Here is a 16,488-nt window from a genome sequence, read left to right as displayed (position 1 = left end):
TACAAATTAAAATCGGGCACAACTATCGGCCAACTAAAAATCAACGGTGTGCGCGTACTTAAGCTAAGCCTACGCATCTCCCAAATTTTCTCACAGCCGCTGCATTGACGGCCAATTTTGACGAATGGCAACTATTAATCCTGAATGATTGCTGATGAAGATACTAAACGATAGCAAGCTTTCACTGCTCCTATTGTTTCGTTTCATAATACTGTTACGTGTAACTTAATCTGCTAGAAAGTCTTACATTGTAACTGTATCGATAATAGGATCGTGGTTTTTAAATGGGTCTGATCTTGTGCTAAATGCTTTTTGGTGTTTTGTCATTGTTAATAAGTTATGTTCTTAAAAAGGGCAATTACTTTTTAATCTTCGTTGATTTCTTTTAAGTTAATACCTTTAGAATAAAGACACTTTTTAAATAAGCCTTATCTTTAAAAAGTATCGCGCGTGTTCGGCAGAAGCTTTATACGAGTGGAACTATCATTCCTTGATTTTGATTGTAATTTATTGCTCTTAATTACATGATAACAAGTAGTTATACTTTCATTTAGGTACTAATTTTATTTCGCATCGCACGATATAGCATTTTGTACTTTCACTGTCCAGAGTCTAAAGTCACTAGGCTGACAAATAAGATTATAGGAACTTCTTATGCTAAAATTCAGCTAAATGTGCAATGCTCAATTAAACATAAAACACCTATGTATGTACCAAATGAATATATTCTATTCTTTTCCACTTTCTTACCTATGTGTCAGGCTTTTACCACAGAATAATAATAAGTACTACGTACAGAAGTTTAACTTCGCGAAGGTATTTAAAAAAATGTATGCTCAATGTCATTAACAATATGGTGTAATTTAGCTTGTCTCAAGAGTCAAGCAAGTTTGTCAGAAGTTTTGTTGACAAACGTCAGTGATCGGCACTGCGCCGAAGCTATAGGGCTGACTTCGGTAAAATGATGTGACGTGAGGTGCCAATCTGCAGAAAATGGCGGAGGAAATTTCATGATTTAGCATGAATTATCATGAATAATATTAACTACTTATTTACCTCTCAGTGTCTTCAGGCAACTTAAAAAAGTACATTCTGTGTTTTTATTATTATTTAGGCAGTTAAATACTGCACAGTATTTAGTACACCATTTTCTTTATTTTCTTCCATCATACACAAGAATACGCGTGCGTGAGTCAATGTTCGCTCGTATGTGAGGCCTTGTCGAATAGTACTCTTGTAGGGGGCAATCGTGCGTGTTTTGTTTTCGATGTAAACTCGCGGAGATGAACAGGCCTGCTTTTACTGACATGTGTTCATCAGATCGATGTTTTTTTTTTATGGGAATGTGGGATGTAAAAAATGCCAGCCGTCCCATCGCAGGGTTCCTCCTGAGACCTCCTTTGCTGGCTTGATGAGATACGAATTAAATTATATTTACTGTACTAGTAATAATTATAGTTTTTGCTTACGAAATGTGGAGCCATGCGGAGTGAATCTGATGCGGTGTAGACTTGACAGGACAGGCTGACGCTCTTATCAATGAAGTCCACCTGTCACTTGCCGTTTGATGTGTTAAAGAAAAGGCCTAAAACTTAACTAAGGCGGCTGACTTCAGCCCTAGAGCTACTTTAGCTTAATTTTCAACAGTACTAACGTTATTCTTTCCTTGTTCCAGCTTAGGCCCATTTGAGGCGGCGGCGGGTGCTGAGATGGTGTCACGGCGTCGCATTCTGTCGCGCTCCCGCGACGACCTCACGCAGGCCGCGCAGTTGGAAGAGGAGGAGGATGTGTGGTACCAGAAAGATAAACTCTATAAGGTAAGAAATTGGGTCTAATTTGCTTTGGCTTGACTCACGCAGGCCGCGCAGCTGGTAGTGGAGGTGGTACCAGAAGGATTTAAACTTTATCAAGTAAGAAATTTGGACTAGTTTGCTTTGGCTGGATTCAGATAGAGCGCTGGTGACATTCTCACGCAGGCAGCGCAGATGGAAGAGGAGGAGGATGTGTGGTACCAAAAGAATAATCTCTATAGAGTAAAACATTGGGTCTAGTTTGCTTTGGCTGGATTCTGGATAGACCGCTGGTAACGTTGTCACATTTGCGCGACCAAAAAAGGAGTAGACTTTAATTTCCAATTTACGCTACCTGACCTGACGCAGTACGCAGAACTGACGGCCGATTGGGCAGCAAGGTTCTGGTGTGGAGTCCACGTACCGGAAAGCGCAGCGTAGGACGTCCACCCACAAGGGGGACCGAAGAGATCATAAAGGTAGCGGGAAGGCGATGAATGCAGGCCGCCACCAACCGGCCATTGTAGAAATCATTGGAGGAGGCCTATGTTCAGCAGTCGACGTCCTATGACTGAAATGATGATGACGATGATGATGCTACCTGACCATGCCATGCTATCAAACTAATCCAAATACTTATCTGGCCCAAACTAGATAGAGCTTATAAATGGACAAATACAAAACAGAGGTAGGAACTAAAATGTGAATTATATCTTTGTTGCTCGCAGTCATCACACTAATATTTGCTCCATCTGGATTCAAAACTGCAACCGCAACTGGCTTCATAGTCAAAGACTATAATAATATCATGTAATTATTCTAATATGTATTTGTGTTTAGTCAATATCTAATTGCCATGACATATAAGCTCTATCGTTTGAGGTTGATGATTGATGACTGTGATTGTTAGAAAAAACATTTATTCAATTTTATTACATGGCATTACGCATCGTTCGTTCGTTCGTTTCAGCCAAACGACGTCCACTGCTGGACAAAGGCCTCCTCCAAGGTTTTCCACAATGCACGGTCCTGCGCTGCCCGCATCCAGGCTCTTCCCGCGACCTTTACGAGATCGTCAGTCCACCTAGTAGGAGGCCTGCCTACGCTACGTCTTCCAGCCCGTGGTCGCCACTCGAGAACTTTTCTGCCCCAACGGCCATCGTCTCTACAAGCTATGTGCCCCGCCCACTGCCACTTGGTTTTAGCAATTCTGCGAGCTATGTCGGTCACTTTGGTTCTCCTGCGGATCTCCTCATTTCTGATTCGATCACGTAGGGAAACTCCAAGCATGGCCCGCTCCATCGCCCTTTGGGTGACCTTGAGCCTTCTTATGAGGCCCATAGTAAGCGACCACGTTTCAGATCCATAAATCAACACTGGCAGCACACACTGCTCGAAGACTTTTGTCTTGAGACACTGCGGTATTTCGGACGTGAGTATATTGCGTAGCTTCCCGAACGCTGCCCAGCCGAGTTGGATTCGACGATTGACCTCTTTCTCGAAGTTGGCCCTACCTAACTGGACTGTTTGTCCCAGGTATACATAATTGTCAACAACTTCGAGTGTAGAGTCTCCAACCTTCAAAGGAGTGGGTACGACATTTTACGCATGGCATTACGCATACTTATCTATAAATGTACATCAATATTATGTCTTTCTCCTCACATTTGCGTCAAGCGTCACAGACAAGCACTTGCGCAAGTAACCTTTAATCACTGACCCATCTTCAAACTCAATACGAGTCAATGCTGCGTTTTAAAATTATTTTACATAATATGTCTGCACCGTTTCACAAATTTCACATCACGCACGAGCCGGGTTCGCTAACTCCGTCGCGTGCGCAGCGTGACGCAACGTGCGTTCGTGCATCTTACACGTTTTCTATTGCGAGATTCTTGAACTGCATCGGTCTGACTAGATTTTCAGGTGTACCTAATTTTTTTTTATTTTTCACGTCTACTAGGTGAGTAAAAATTTTAAAATGCCTATTTTGCAGCATTTTTTTTTAATAAAAATTGGTACCAAAATTTGCCTAAACTAGGTACTCTTTTAGTACTATTGGTACAGACGACAGCTCAGCAACGTAACTTCGGCATCTTATATCAAGTACTTGTACTACAGCTACCCGTTTGCAACAGATATTGATAGTCTGATGTGAGCCGACTATACATTTACTCGTAATTTATGTTATTATAAGCGTAACATAAATGCAAGTGAAAGGACAATTTGTTTTCTAATCATTCTAATTACAGCTGTTAACATAAAACGTCTAATTTAGCTTTCTAACATTAAACCTTTATAAGAGCGTACGTGTATTTGCGAACTAAAAGAATTACCTACTTGTACTTTAAATTTTAGTGTGACTAATGAACAAGGCAGTTATATTACGGTAGCACTTTCCACACATAAATCATAGCACGTTCGAATCATTTGCCGCAAAATTTGTGGATCAGTTAACACAGGTGAGGGTAAAAGTGGATAATAGAACTAAAATGACACATTAAGCTCGAAAGCGGTTACGGTTGTGACCATTATGTCAAGTTATCGGAGTGAAATCAAAGTGTAATGTGCAGTTTTCACAAATGCGGCTTAAGTGATCGGTTGTACGATTGTGGGTTTGAATATTAAAGCAATTTTGATGGCAATAAAAGAGATACCTAGTGAAGGTATATCAGGAAGTCTGAAGACGATCATTTCGATGTCGAAAGCTCAATTTAATGAAATAGTTCTTCGAGATATCTTGTAAGATCTTAATGCAAGATCTCTTGCATCCTAAAGTAACTGAACTTACCATCTGGCCATACCTACTCACGGTCATTGGTCAACCTCGAAAGCCCTTACCAAATTCTATTCAGAAGTTGCGTGATGTCGTGTACGAGAGATAGCAGTATGTCGCTACCGATAGCGAATGTTAAGGTCTTAATCAAATCGATTTGCAAGTGTCTCCCATAGCTGTTCCGCGTATTACGTTTTCCTTTCCTTTGTCAATGGTTACGTTTTTGTAACCGTTTCCGACTGCTTACAGTTATTAAGGACGTGAGAACCCGCCGTCCCGTACAAAGAGTCGCCGCCGCTTACCGCGTTACATTTAGCCTCAGCGCTTACGCCGATAACATCGCTTGTTTGATTTACATCGACAGCTTGTTACATGCAGTTCTCGTGCCTACGCCAATTGTAGCGGCGTTGTACTTTACATAAGACGACGTTGTCGCAACAGGTGTGATCGCGGTGCCGATTGTCATGGTTTTCTCTGTTAGTTGACGCCCGCCCTCGTTTGTATTGGTGAAAAAATCTGCCGTTGCAGCATCTATGTTTGATAGCAATTCCACATTCAAGAAAAATAACTGTTGAAAACTTTATATTTACTTAATCTTTATTCACAATTTTCTTGACTCATCTTTTTAGGTAGACAAAAAATACATTGTATTTACCTATGATTATGGATGTAAGTATCTCGAACAAACGACATCATCAGACATTTTCTTACGTATTAAAATATGATCAAGCATGAATGAGCCCGCGTTCAAAGCTCCGGTGCATAATTTTCCTCGTATTATGTTGATGGTCCGACAAAAACAGTTGAACGAATCCACAATAGGCATCCTGTGTAAGTCATACGATTTTATCAAAGATTCCGTTGTGTTGCTTATTTTGATGCCTGATGACCGCTGTCATTTGTGGTCCTTACAGTTCAACGCTGGACGTTGGCCTTTTGTCAAGACGTGTATCTGGATGATCGCATCATAAAATGCCTGGATTTTGACAGACACGTCTGGTATGTAGTGGAGTTCCGTTACGTCTTTGTGATAAAAAACCACAAGGTCAAGCATAACTGTTTCTCGTATCATGGCAATCTGCGGTTTCACTACTTGTTGCAACTATACATGTTCGTCTAGGTTAGTTTTAATTGGATAATTTATGGAGTTTTCGCATTTTCCTGGAACTTCTTCATTTTGGAAATTTGCGTATCTACAGATTTTATCCAACTGATGTTGTTCTTTACTTAAATTATATTTTTGATACAATCGATCAAGAATCACAAATAGATACAGTTCGACCCATTTGCGCAACTAATATCGGATCTTTTCATAGAAATATTGACTTTTTATGACTAACTGCAAATGTAAAAGGGGTCAGCTATGTTCCATTGATCAAGAACGTGACTGGCCACAACAATAGTGTGTTACGGCACGTTGAAAGACGTCCAAGTGTTTGACCTTAGTGAAATGCAATGTCAAATTAACTAGTTCGCGATTGGACCACTTTATGTCACAGTTGTCACGTAATCCTCAACATGGCCACGGTTATGACAGTGATGTCAAAACTGACATCAATAATTGTTAATGTTGCTACACTTCTTCAATGTAATAAAAGTCACTGTGCTATCTAATTGAACTTTAATGTAAATTTTAAATTGTCAAAATTATTATAATCCATGTTTAATTTAATATTTTTTATATTTAAATATTTTAACACTGCATCGTAAAAATGGTAGGTATATCCAATATAATGCTAACAGTGAATGGTTACACAAACATTGGTATTAAACAGTATTTTTATAACAAGGATCCATTCTAAACCTGACATTATAGTTAGGCTAAGCGAATGTCAGTCACGAAAATAAACAACACTGAAGTTGGTCTAGCATTTCAGCAAAGAGGAATTGAGAAACAGTGCAACGCTAAATGTAGTTCGAGGTCGCACAGTTCCGTTGTGAGCATTAAAGAAAAAAAATTCATTTGTTTTATTTACTCTATTGTAAAATATTTTATAAAATGCAGCAACAGCTTTAGCCGATTTTCAGGAAAATAAAACGCACCTTAAACTTGTTGCGATAGAGTTCACAAACTGATGTAAATTTTGAACAAGAACAGACCGTTAACAAAGTTCTGTTTTTAAAATTGTATTTTCTTTTTATGTCTCACTGACCAGACAGTGTTAGCGACTAAGTTAGACAGTGACCTAATTCGATGTTTTAGGTATAGCCCGACCAGCAGGGCTAAGATGCGCGCCGTGATAAACTGCTATCGCGGCGTTATATCGATTTTGACGTCACTATATCGTTTTATCTACCGGCGCTAACATGGCACCCCGAAAATTATCATGTCATCTGTCAAAATGTGATAGTGATAGATTTGTTTTTTTTTTTTGTGATAAACCTGGCAAGCCCTAACATGAAGCGCTAACTATATCATATTTTGACATCACGATAGGATAGGATGTGGTGTTTTTATCGTCCTCGATCCTTGCCCACGATAGCAAGACGATAGGAGATTAACTTTTTTGCAAGCTACTTTAACTCTATTTATTTATCATTTATAATGGTAAATGACATTTTACGACTAATTTGAGGCTAGTAAAATTCAAAGAAAGGAATCTAGCACCTTTGTGATACTTTTACTTCTAGGTGGAGATTGAGTTCTAGTTCAAGAGTTTATCAGTGTGAGGCGAATCTTGCGACAGTTTATAATCGCTAGCTGCAAAATCTTAGTGCTCCCACAGTCCCACCCACCATATTAATTATTACATTACCTACCTTGTAAAATAACCATTACTTACCTACTTAGGTAGGCAGTCAACAGTACATCAGACAATACATATTAAGTTGCAAATGTCGTGAGATACCCCACAGTGTTTAGCTTGATTTAAGGACCTACTGTCATCTGTACATAATCTTGTAAAATTATTGAAAATGGGGCGGAATGTGGTGACCGAGCTTCTTGTGTCTACATCAAACAGTGGCAAGGTCATTGTCAGAAATTAGCATTGGGTGGGATGTGTAATCAAACTTGCTATAATAACAATGAGAATAAATGAATTTTACTAATTTTATAACTTGATGGTGATACCATTCATACATTCCACATTACTATCAATCTAATTCCTCCATGTGGTCTTTTTTAAGGGCTTTAATGTGACAGGATGATAATCTTGTACAATTTATTCCATTATAATAAATTCATCATCATCTCAGCCATAGGACGTCCACTGCTGAACTTAGGCCTCCCCCAATGCTTTCCATGTTGCCCGATGGGGCAGCAAGGTTCTGGGGTGGAGGCCGGGTACCGGAATACGCAGCGTGGGACGTCCACCCACAAGGTGGACCGACGATATCATAATGGTAGCAGAAAGGCGCTGGACGCAGGCAATAAATTCATTATTGCAGTGTAATTTCAAAATAATTCAACCATTATTTACAAAATCTTTATTTGGAAAACTTTTGTTTTACAATAGCTATTTATAATTTCAAATACAAACAGAATTCCATGAATTGGTTAGCCTAGCCAGTACCCTTGAAGTTTTTCTTGCTGATTGTTATTGTAAATTTTCATGATAGTGAGCAAGACTTGATTATGTCTGCTTTAGAATGAAATAATCACTCATAATCCCACACTTCTTCATCCACTGTCTGAAAAAAGAAAGAATATTATTTAAACACAATTATAAATATTACAATTACATAAACAGTTCATAAATAGAAACATTTACTTAATCCTATTTGTATTTTAAGTTTACACACAAAATATTGATCACAGTATTATTACACGGTGAAAGAACTATGTGAAATAAATATAGGAAAGAAGGTGAAAGCTTATTTGTAGGAATAAAGATATTTTTCCTTTTCTCCGGTGCTGTTACTTATGAAAATCAAGATCTGCGGAGTATAGCTAATATTTTAGACTTTAGGTACTTACTTTGCTACTTATAAGTGTAACTTTATTTCTCAAATCTCAATAAACTTTCTGACTGCTTCATGTAAGTTGAATAATTACTGTAAACCTCGCATTATGGGGTAGGTAGTGGAGTTCGGTTATTCTGTTAATTTTGAAGACTTCATTCTTTAATACTATCGGTATGATTAGGAATTCTTCATTGTTTTTCTTTAACTTGGTTATCTCTTCGTTTGATATTTTCCGTACTTTAGAAATATTAAAAATAAGACTGGAAACATAAAAATACAATTTTAAAAACACAAACAAATACAATCAAGTAATGTCAACAAAATCACAGATAACTATATATAACAAAATTGACATAACATTTTTTTAATGACGTTCTCACTGCTTTGAGATATGTGTTTTTAGCCGAATTAGTAGTAGAAATGAACGAGATTGAACGAATGAGCTAAAATATTTCAAGGTTGGCCAACATAATAACGCAATTTTTTCTTAATATGGCAACAATTCGGTTATCACGCGATAGCGGTCGATAGACTTTTCTATCGATGGTCCCATGCTAGGGAAAATGATAAAATTATCTACGTGATCGAAAATTGTCTTATCATATCATGTCATTGTCGATGCGCGCATCTTAGGCCTACAGGAACATAAAAACCCTCGCCATGTTGCGGAAAACTAATGGTACTAATTTCTTTTAATGGCAACAGTAACTGAAAACTTCATTGACCTGTCATCTTGCATGTCAGTCTATTGCTGTCAAAGTGTAAACAAACTTTATTTTAAATGTGCGCAAATGATTTTGTGAATTAAACTGCTAAAATCTTTTTATAGTCGTGAAAGAAAAGTGGTTCACAATGTGTTAAAGTATTTGTCGAAGAGAAATACTAAGGGTTCGGACAATATTTTCATTGAATAATGTTTCCGACAAAGGTTGTCAAATTGACTGACATGTTTATCGTATAGTACAGTCCACTATGAAAATTAGATGTGGTTTGTTTCAACTTACCTATTTTAAAATTTTTTGTCACTTTCGTGTTGAATTTTATGGAATTGGGAAAGAAGTACCGAGTTTGAAGCGTTCATGAGCAGACATTGCAGTTGAATATTCAAGTTCTGAATTTGATTATTGATAATTAATAAAATAAATCCTACCAGCTCGATTGATGGTTTCATGTAATTTATTTAAACCAGGTTACCTATAATAATATTTTTTCGTTAATTTATGAAAATATCAAATTAGCCCGTAATGCTGAATCCTGATACATAAAGTTAGCCTATTTTAATTTAACATAGGTACGACTGTACTCAGTGTTGCACTATCAAATGCAATTGACGCGCCTCTATGCCAGGGTTTTTATGTTCCTGGTCAGGCTATACTTACAAGTTATGGTTCTCAGAAATATAAAAGCGAGCCCATTTTGAGAAGAATTTGGTTTTGGGGTAACCCCGTAATGAATGTGTTTTTTTTATGGTGCTTTTTATTTAAATTTTAATCACCAATGTTTTAGAATAACAAAAAGGGGGATGTTTATTCGTAGACAGCCTTTTAATTTATTATAGGAGAGCAGATATTAAATATAGCATATTATAATATACTGTAACATCATGCATAGTGGACTCTCTTATTAATCAATGCAAGGTATAGCAAAGTTTTCGGAGAAAATCCGATAGCGGCGTACAAAACGACTTAACTTTATACAGCAACAAAGCGAACACTATACCTACATGTGAATTATACAGCGTTGTCCTTATTACGCGATCGGCAGGCCGCCTGCGCATGTCGCAATGTGATACTTGACACCGCTTGGCCAACACCCTGGCCGGCTTGCAATAAAGTCCGTAAGATTATTAAACCCAGCACTAATGCATTAGAGAGCTTGGGTATTAGTTTACTTGTATCGATTGTAGATGCACATGGATTTTCACTTTTTGTTGCAAGAGTCACTTCTGTAGAGTAACTTGATGCAGCCGGGCAATTTACTTGTCCAAAGTTAGTTGAATCTGTTGTTCATGAGGTTGATAGAAAGATAATTCAATTAAAAATAAAATCGAAAAAGTGTCCATCCTGGCAGCTTTTAAAAATGTTTATTTCGTGGTAGGCAGTAGGTAGGAAAAGTCCGATCAAAAAACAATTTTATAGGAACTGCTTAGTTATTTTTATGTACCAAATGCATTTGCTTTATTTAACTGACAGCAAAACCGAAATGAAATGTCAAAACGTCTTCAGTCATGCAATATCCTAGTATAGACAACAGCATATCCATCTACTAAACAATACGGCACCTTATGTACTAAGATTAAGTGCGATTTTCAGGTGCGTTATTGACTCAACATCAAACCCAAAATCCAAACTTCAGTTGCATAACTCACAACGTCACAAAACTATCATTACAGCGCATACGCATAGAATAGAGCATGCAGCTAATTTCTCTCTAAATTTTATGCTTTACATAATTCATTTTACTTTGTCCGTAATAGTTGTGGACGTACTAATTGGAGGTAGATCACGATCCGCCGTGACGGCAACTATCTCCGCGAATGTATGCTAAGAGAAAACGTCACTCATATATTCATATAGCACGACTTTCGTAGTCCTACTTCCTGTAAAAGAAAATAATGTTTAAATGGATGGATGATCGCTTAATTGGTCAACTTGAAAACTTGATTAAATGTCAACCTTATCCATGTCATGTATAAAACAATAACCATTTTACCTTATCTTTTAGTTTGGCTCTATCCACCAAAACAGTTACATCTAATATTGCACATAGCTCATCTTTTTCAATGATCATTTTTTGCTTACCTGCTTCATTACTTGTATGTTAAACAGCAATTGCAAAACTTCCTAAACCAGCAATATCACGGTGTACTTCATTAAAGCATCATTTTTCTTCACATGCTTGTCTTTGTAACTCGGCTGGGTAATAACAAGACAGGTGGCATCTTCGGGCCAGGGGTCAATATTTGACATTTAAATAGTAGGCAAAAGTGAAATGATGTAACACGTAGCCGCAGACTTAGCTCGTCTCTTGCGAAAGATTTGTCACTCAAATAAACACACTGATATTTAGATGTAATCACACATCGGAAAGGTCGCCAGTAATAAGCAGTTGATTTTAGATAAGATTATCAACTTCAATTTAAGCGATTTGAAATATTTATTATTTTAAGGTCAAATCGAAAATTTACCAAAGTGCTTCTTGCAAATACTTAAGATGCAAATATGGTTTGATGAGAACGTGAAACATAAAGGAATATGAACGCATTAAATGAGTAGGGAGATTCAGACCTTTATAAAACAAAAGAAGTGCAAAAAGCGACCCACATGATGACGTTTTAAATGTGGAAACTGGTGTATTGGACGTCCTTGACAAGGCGTTTACCAGATGAATGCTCCCAACCGACATCCGGCTGGCAAAATATAGTTTTTTGCCATCTTTTAAACGCTTAATTTAAAGTAAGGCATTGGGTATAAAAACTATAATTAACTTCAGTCGAATCAATAAGAAAACTATTTTGCTTTCCTGCATACACGTCATAAGATGGTCATAATTTTTGAGAAGGATGTTCGAAAGTAATCCTTGTGAAATTGTTCAAAGATTTTCCTGTAACCTACTTGTAGTTGGTATCTGATACACCTTTATTTCTTTTGGAATAGTCATAATATGTCAGTCAGAACACTTATCTTTGCAAATTCATGACACTGAATAGGCTTCATTAGTCATCATTCCAGCACAGTCGCACAACAATAAATTCATTTGGCACTTGTAGTAATTCTCCGTGCATTTATTTACACAAGCGTCAAGGCGAACGCATTGAACTGAAAAATAAAAATATAGCGCTGACCCCAAAGAATGATAAGCCTTTTATGAGATTCCGAGATGCCAAATCGTTATAGCATCGACGTCCATTCCATTTGATACGTATGCATTTATTGCAGGCTTGTCATGATTAATTTCTTCTGAGACATTGACAGGTACTTTGTTACAAATTTGTAATTTCCCAACATCATTGTTTACAGTGCAAGTTTCATTGAAATTGATTTTAGAAGTATTGATGCAAATTGGCTAGCATTGAAATTTCGATAGAATCATTCTCACGAAACCATTATTGTGTATATTTGAATGGCCCTATTTAGCGGCAACTCAATTTTACTCCCAATTGGCATTTAGCTTAAGTCTGACCTCTCTAAAGCAAAGTTCACAGTATTCATGCTTTATATTGCCAGACGTCGATAATTATGCCCTTTATTCCGAATTCGTGGAGATTGTAAACACTTGGTAAGATTTATTGCCAAAAGTCTGCATATTTCGGTTTTCGATATCGATCTGAATGGATCATATCTGATTTTTACTATCTAATGCTCTTGTATTTTCATCTTTGACATTAAGACCCGTATTACGAAATGGTATACAATTATACGCATATCCTCAAGAATAGATTGTAACTTGTGATTGCTCTAAATATTAGAATTCAATGAAGCATTGATTCGAGTTTGAATTTGTGCTTGGTTTTATAATGAGAGCCTAAAATTATTTAAAATGACTCACCCGCTTTATTAACGATGTTGATATTTCATCGGGAGCCTATCCTCGTATAACGACCGTCGCGAATCGTACGACGTTCGGTAATTCTACCCCAACTGCTTCCCTTCCCTCATTATTTTAGCTTGTCGACCTCCAAACTTACCTGTTTTGCGACAGTTGTGTGCTTCTTTAAATTTAGTCTCACATACTTACAGCGTGGTTACAATGTGTGTTACAACAATAGTGGTTATTGTTACAATTTAATACTTATTGATTAATTTCTTATATTTCTGTAATTCATTGCGTTACATATTGATTAATTTATTATATTTTTTTAATTAATTGTATTACTTATTGATTAGTTTATTATTTCTGTAATAAATTGTGTTACCTTCATTTTTTTGTATCTGTTTGATGAAGTTCTTTTTTAGAGATGGGCCGACTAGTCGCCGACTAGTCGGGAAAGCAGACTATTCGGCATCATTTGTAGTCGGCCGACTAGTGACGACTATTCGGCAAAATATGCCGATTATAATCGGCGCATTACAAAATTTAATATGTGAATGAAATAAAACTCATAATCACCAAGATGATTATGAGGTAGACCAAGGGCGTTTATCTAAACCACTTTTGACTGCAAAAATCAGTCAAAAGTTGTTTCACCTGATTTAAAATTTTGGCAATCAGTCTAAATTCATACAAAGTTAAGATTAGTTAAAATTACTAGGAAATCATCAAAAATGTTTAAAGTTTATGTAATTTGTCCATATAAAAATTATGACACTTTTTTTTCGGGGAAAAAATGCATGGAATTGCACACCTATCTTGCGGGGAAGTGGTAGATTATGTGGGTCTCCTCTCATCGGAAGGATGAGGAATACCCACATAAATAACCCCTGAGATCGCCTTAGTGTGAAGAACTATGGGAATCCGGACAAAGCCATCAACTATCACAATCCGTCCCGGCAATTGTCCACCTGTATAGCGGGCCCTATCCGACGGTGGTGGTAGTCCGTGTTATGTAGGCAGGGGTACCCCTACGCCCCCAGCTCGCTGACCATCACCGTGGATGGAGGAATCAATGGGCCTGAATGCGTGGCGTGATAAGCGCAATTTTGCCCATACATTTTGACGTCGATAAGTAAGTAACAATAATATCACGGCGCGCATCCTAGCCTAGCCCAGCAGGAGGCGATCATATTGTCACCTCCGCCGTCGAAAATTATGACATCTACCTTAGGTACTGTTAGGTGATTGTAATGCTGCTTTTTATTTTTTCTCATATTAAAGAAATCTAATTTCTCAAGAAGTCATATTCATCTCTTTAGGAATTTAGATACCTACTCATATTTCTTTGAGAAAATCTAGATATTATTCTTCGGACAAGTAGGTATTAGAATGATCGGCATTGCCGATTAGTCGGCCGACTAATCGGCAAATTGAAAACCGATTAGTCGGCTAGTCGGTTAGTCGGCAAAGACCATAGTCGGCCCATCACTATCTTTTTATATAACTCTTATGTTCATGTACCTATGTAAGTACCTCTTCTTCGTAATTTGGTACCTCATTGTGTTTTCACACTTTCTACCTCAGTAATAGGTTTTAAAGTGGCCATTTCCCATTGTTTGTCTTTATTCGGCTTATTTTGGGCATTTTCATCATTGGCAAGTTATTATCATAGTTACTACTTGCTTAACTCTTATTATGGTTTCACTTTTAGCATGTGTTGAGTGAAAGTCGTCTGTTCCTTACTTTTCCTTTCATTTACCTTTTTCGCATTTTGCTCGTTTATAACGTAATTATTTTGGTCGCCCATTACCCAAATTAACAATTTGTGTCTTACTTGATTGATCAAAGAATGTGTGTAGGTAGTTTAATTTATAATTGAATATTAAGTGTAGCTTGAATTCACAATTAAAATTGATTGAATATTTAGGCACTTGAGTAATTTAATTGAAACTATTTTAAATATCGCTTGGGTGGGCGAGCGAAATTTTTGTTTTTAAACACTTAATTACACACTATAATAATAGGTTTGTTATTGCTATTAATAATAGATTACCTATGAGGTGGCCTTACCTATGAGATCCAATTTCATTTCATAACAAACTATTTATCTTTTTTAATCAATCTGTTTTATAGGCTTATTAAAAAAATATACTCTAACCGTTCTATTCATGAATAAATAAATAAATAAATAAATACTCGAAAGATGCAACAATTCCAGTTACGTTCATTTCGAATTTTGTCAATATTTTGAAGACTTTGATAAGACTAAATTTTACATAGGGCTCTGTTAGAATATTCTTCTTAATTGTCAGCTGCTTTACTTGTCTTATTTCTTATCAGATGAACAAAGATAAATTCCATGCCGATCTACTTTTCTCAACAAAGAATGCAGCCTATTAACGCATAGCTGCATCGTCCTTGCAATCAGACTAAATAGCCATACCCGTTGCGGCGAGGCGAGCGGCCTACCAGGAAGAGAACAACTTTCGTTTTCATACACCTGTCCTGCCACTCTACGAGAACCCTGATATACGATAATGACTCTACAAGTCCAGTAATAAAGGGCACAGTTGTAAAACGAGACGGGGAACGGGCTTGCGCCTGAGATGCACTTTTTGCTCGCATACGACACCACACTTTAGTTGTTCGATAGTGATTTTGTTATACGTACCTACTTACGTAGTTTATGCCGTTTTGTTTTGTCAGCGATTTTTTAATTTTATGTTGCTACTTATTTAGAAGTATTTTATATAAATCAATCTTTATCAATATAATTATGTTGCTAATCCAGCTAGATTTATTAGTTCAGCTCAATGAGCTACTTATAACAAAACTCACTTTAAATTTACATTAAAGTACTTATTGAATCGTGAAAATTCCTAGCAACAAATTATTGCAATATTCCAACAAAATAATTAAATTAATTAATGCATAGTCAATATCAAAAAATTAATTGGTATCCGACATTTCTACATGGAATCTACTAACTAAACTAATTTAGTAGTTCAACATAACCCAACTTTAGGAAAAGGAAAATTTAGGTATGTGGCAAGAAAGTGTTATGAGCTAATACTACAGATTACGGGTTTTCTAGCTGCTTAAATTTTAACCTAATGATTTTCTAGTTAGTCTTTAAATCTAGTTTACTCACACTTCAATAACATAATATTACGTTAACTTGTAAAATTATTCATTCGTAATCCTTTTTAAACTAAGAATTCCATATGTTATATTATGCTCTCGTTTTACAAATAACGAGCGTTCAAATTATTCGGAATCCTTTGTATTCTTTACAAATTTTCCATATACGTGCAATTTTAAGCCGCACCTGTGCAATTGCCAAATGTTTCAAGAAGCAAATCATTGTGCCTGATCTAATTGGGCGTTTCAAAAAGCAAATCATCTGATCTAAATTGCCCTGTATGGTAGCAACCCTAAATTTGCGTAACCCTCTCGCTTTTGCCTCAAAATGAGGTTTTGCTT

At 36.7% G+C, this 16,488-nt stretch overlaps 1 protein-coding gene and 1 long non-coding RNA gene across 5 annotated transcripts in view; one reads left to right on the top strand and one right to left on the bottom strand.

The window, feature by feature from the left end:
* Nucleotides 1-16,488, top strand: part of LOC135073795 (uncharacterized) — a 222,019-nt gene that overhangs the window by 115,836 nt on the left and 89,695 nt on the right. For all 4 annotated transcript variants that reach the window (XR_010257711.1, XM_063967977.1, XM_063968000.1 and 1 more), the window contains one exon: nt 1,676-1,817. Coding sequence is in view for 3 of the 4 variants with exons in the window: in XM_063967977.1 (XP_063824047.1) it covers nt 1,676-1,817 (142 nt within the window). In the remaining variant the exon portion in view is untranslated. The remainder of the gene's footprint in view (nt 1-1,675; nt 1,818-16,488) is intronic.
* LOC135073939 (uncharacterized) lies at nt 782-8,775 on the bottom strand. The gene is made up of 3 exons (XR_010257731.1): nt 8,486-8,775; nt 6,782-8,199; nt 782-1,293 (listed from the first exon to the last, which is right to left on the bottom strand). It is a non-coding gene; the product is annotated as an uncharacterized LOC135073939 (long non-coding RNA).

Source organism: Ostrinia nubilalis, chromosome 1 (assembly GCF_963855985.1).
Source record: "Ostrinia nubilalis chromosome 1, ilOstNubi1.1, whole genome shotgun sequence".
NCBI classification, from domain to species: Eukaryota; Metazoa; Arthropoda; class Insecta; order Lepidoptera; family Crambidae; genus Ostrinia; species Ostrinia nubilalis.
This window is presented reverse-complemented; position numbering and strand designations above follow the sequence as displayed.